At 72.7% G+C, this 2,643-nt stretch overlaps 1 protein-coding gene across 1 annotated transcript; it reads right to left on the bottom strand.

Annotated features, from left to right (window-relative positions):
• Window positions 1–1,735: 1,735 nt before the first annotated feature.
• On the bottom strand, window positions 1,736–2,299 carry MNEG_11430 (hypothetical protein; the record flags this gene model as incomplete). Its single annotated transcript, XM_014040098.1, has 1 exon — window positions 1,736–2,299. A coding segment is annotated over one exon (564 nt), but the record flags the coding sequence as incomplete, so codon positions are not given.
• Window positions 2,300–2,643: the final 344 nt, after the last annotated feature.

Here is a 2,643-nt window from a genome sequence, read left to right as displayed (position 1 = left end):
CGCGCGCCCGCCGCAAGGCGGGGCCGGACGCGCAGCGCGTGCGCGTGCGCGCCGCAAGCCGCGCCTCCCCCGTGCGCGCTCGCAGGGCGGGACGCCGTGCGGGCGCGCGGCGGGAGGGCGGGACGTGCACACGCCGCACGGGCTGCGAAGATGCAAGAAAAATCGTCGATAATATGCGGCCGGGGAGTTCCTGTCCGCGCCGCAGCAGTGCATGTACTGTTTTAAGGGGGGCCGCCCGGCCTGGCGCCGCGCGCGCGCGCGCTCGCGCCCGAGCCGCTTTGGGTTGGCCAGAATGGCGGCAACGGCGGCGGCGGCGGCCGCGGCTGTGGCGGGGCGTTTGGTGCAGTGCTGTTTGCGTCGTGGTGGGCGCGCGCGCGGGTGGGGAGGGAACAGGGCGCGGCACCCTAGTGCTTCTGGCTGCAGTGACTGGGGGTGGGGCGTGGCGACGCGTTTTGGCCGCTGGCGCGCCGGGGCCATTCGCGCACGCGATTGCGGAGGGACCAATCGCGCCCGCGCCCCGGCCCCTTCAATGCAGCCATGCTTCCAGCCTTTTAAGAAACAGGGGTGCCAGGTAATACGGGGCAGGCGTTAGTACGGGCAACGGCGAACACAACCCCGGGTTGAAAGAGCGCTCGAACAAAAGCAGCGCGCATGGGCAGGGGCGTCGATCGCGCCGCCCGCCGTCGCGGCGCGGAGAAGAAAGGGGCCAGCACCTGAGGTTCTGTGGGAGAAAAAAAAACAGTCACAAGCCCCGGGAACGTGCGATGGGTGGTGCCCCGCGCCCGCCCCCAGCAGGGGCGTGCGCTCGGCGCGCGGGCGCAGGTTTTGAAAGGGAAGGAATGCGTCGATCCGGGGGCGATCTATTATCCGCCGCGGGGGCCCACGTGTTGCAGCGGCAAGAGCAGTGCGATTAATATCCGCCGCTTGCCAAGGCGGGCGGCACAGTATTGAACATAGTAATCGGCTGGCGAGCCGATGCAAGTGTTGATATTAATACACACGAACAGGACGTTTCAACAAACGCTCGGTGGTTGGGAGCCATTTGGTTTCCCACTCCCGCGTCTTCCACGTTTCGCCGAGCGCGCCGCCCGGGGCGGCGCGCAGGCGCGGGCCGCCATGGCGATTGGCGCAACTGGGCCGGATGCAGGTGGCCACGGTCAGCGATGCGACAACTCAAAGGTGTGTTTGAAAGGCCGCCGCCAGCCCTGAGGCCGGGGCAGCCGCGTGCGCGGAGGTTGGGATTGGGGGCAAAATCCGCACACGCCGGGGGAAAGCAGGTCGTGGTGTCGTCGCGCACGGGGCGCGCGCTCGGGCGCGGGGCGGGGCCACCGCGCGCCGGCGCCGCACGGGCGAAGCCCGCGCGTACGGAATGCAGCAGATTGCAGCGTTCACAGGCTCTAAAAAATCCTCACCGCGGGAAACGCAATCGCAGACCCCTGACAAAGGGGGTGGGGGCGCATTCTTGGGCCCGGCGGCCAGACGGCGGCCGCGCCGCCGGCCGTGGCGAGGCGCGCCCGCGCGGGGATTGGCAACGGCGGCCGGCGGCGGGCGCCCAGCGGCCGCGCCCGCAAGGCTCTAATGGTCAGGGGTGCAGGACTCAAGGCATGGAAGTGGCCACGGCGTTTTGCATGCGCCGCCGAGCGCGCGCTGGCGCCGGCGCCGGCGCCGGCACAGGCGCCGGCGCGCCGCACGTCACACTCGCCGCAGCCCCTACCGGCGGGGAGGCACGCCGGCCTCAGCAGTCCTCGGGGGCGGGGCCGGCCGGCGCCGCACGGGATGTGGAGGGGTCAGAGGCCCCAGGGCCCACCACGGCTGGCGGCGGCAGAGGGGCGCCTGGTTGGGGCTGTGGGCGCCCCTCTGCAAACTCGTGAGAGCCGTCATCGGCAGCTGCAGGCTGCGCCCTGCGAAGCCGCTGGCCGCCGCCGCCGCCGCCGCGGGGCTGGCCGCCGCCCACGCGGCCGCGGGGCCGCGAAATCACGCCCGCGGCGCCCCCTTGGCGCGGCGCCCCGTAGAGGCGCGCGCCGGGGCCCAGCCGGGTGGGGCTGCGGGGCGCGGCTCCCCCCGCGTATGGCAGGCCGCGACCAGGCACTTGTGTGTGGACGGGCTGGCCAGGTGCAGGCAGTGAGGGCTGCTGCTGCGGCGCGCGCTGCTGCTGCTGCTGCTGCTGCTGCTGCTGCTGCTGCTGCTGCTGCGAGGTCTGCTGCTGCAGCTGCGGCTGCTGCTGCTGCTGGGAAGGGTAATAGTAAGGAATGTATGGCGGCTGCTGCCAACCTGGCCACGCCTGCTGCTGCTGCTGGTGCTGAAGTGGCTGCTGCACAAAACCCTGCTGCCACGTCAACGCCCCGCGCCGCGGCCGCACCTGCTGCGGCTGCTGCGCCGCCGCGCCCTGCGCGTGCTGCTGCCGTCCCTGCGGGGGGGGGGCCGCCGGCGGCGCCGCCCCCGCTGCTAGAACCCGGGTCCGCGGCGGCGCCGGCGCCTGTGCCTGCGCCTTGCCCGTGGAACCCGAGCCGCCCCATCTGCTGGAAGAGCCCCTCCTCTCCCAGCTGCCCAGCCCCCTCCCGCTCCCTGCTGTAACGATCCCGCCCGCCCGCCTGCTGCTGCTGCTGCTGCCGCCGCTGCTGCTGCTGCTGCTGCTGGCTGGGG

Source organism: Monoraphidium neglectum, assembly GCF_000611645.1.
Source record: "Monoraphidium neglectum strain SAG 48.87 unplaced genomic scaffold scaffold02740, whole genome shotgun sequence".
NCBI lineage: Eukaryota > Viridiplantae > Chlorophyta > Chlorophyceae > Sphaeropleales > Selenastraceae > Monoraphidium > Monoraphidium neglectum.
Note: the sequence above shows the minus strand (reverse complement) of the source record. Positions and strands in the feature narration are given on the sequence as shown.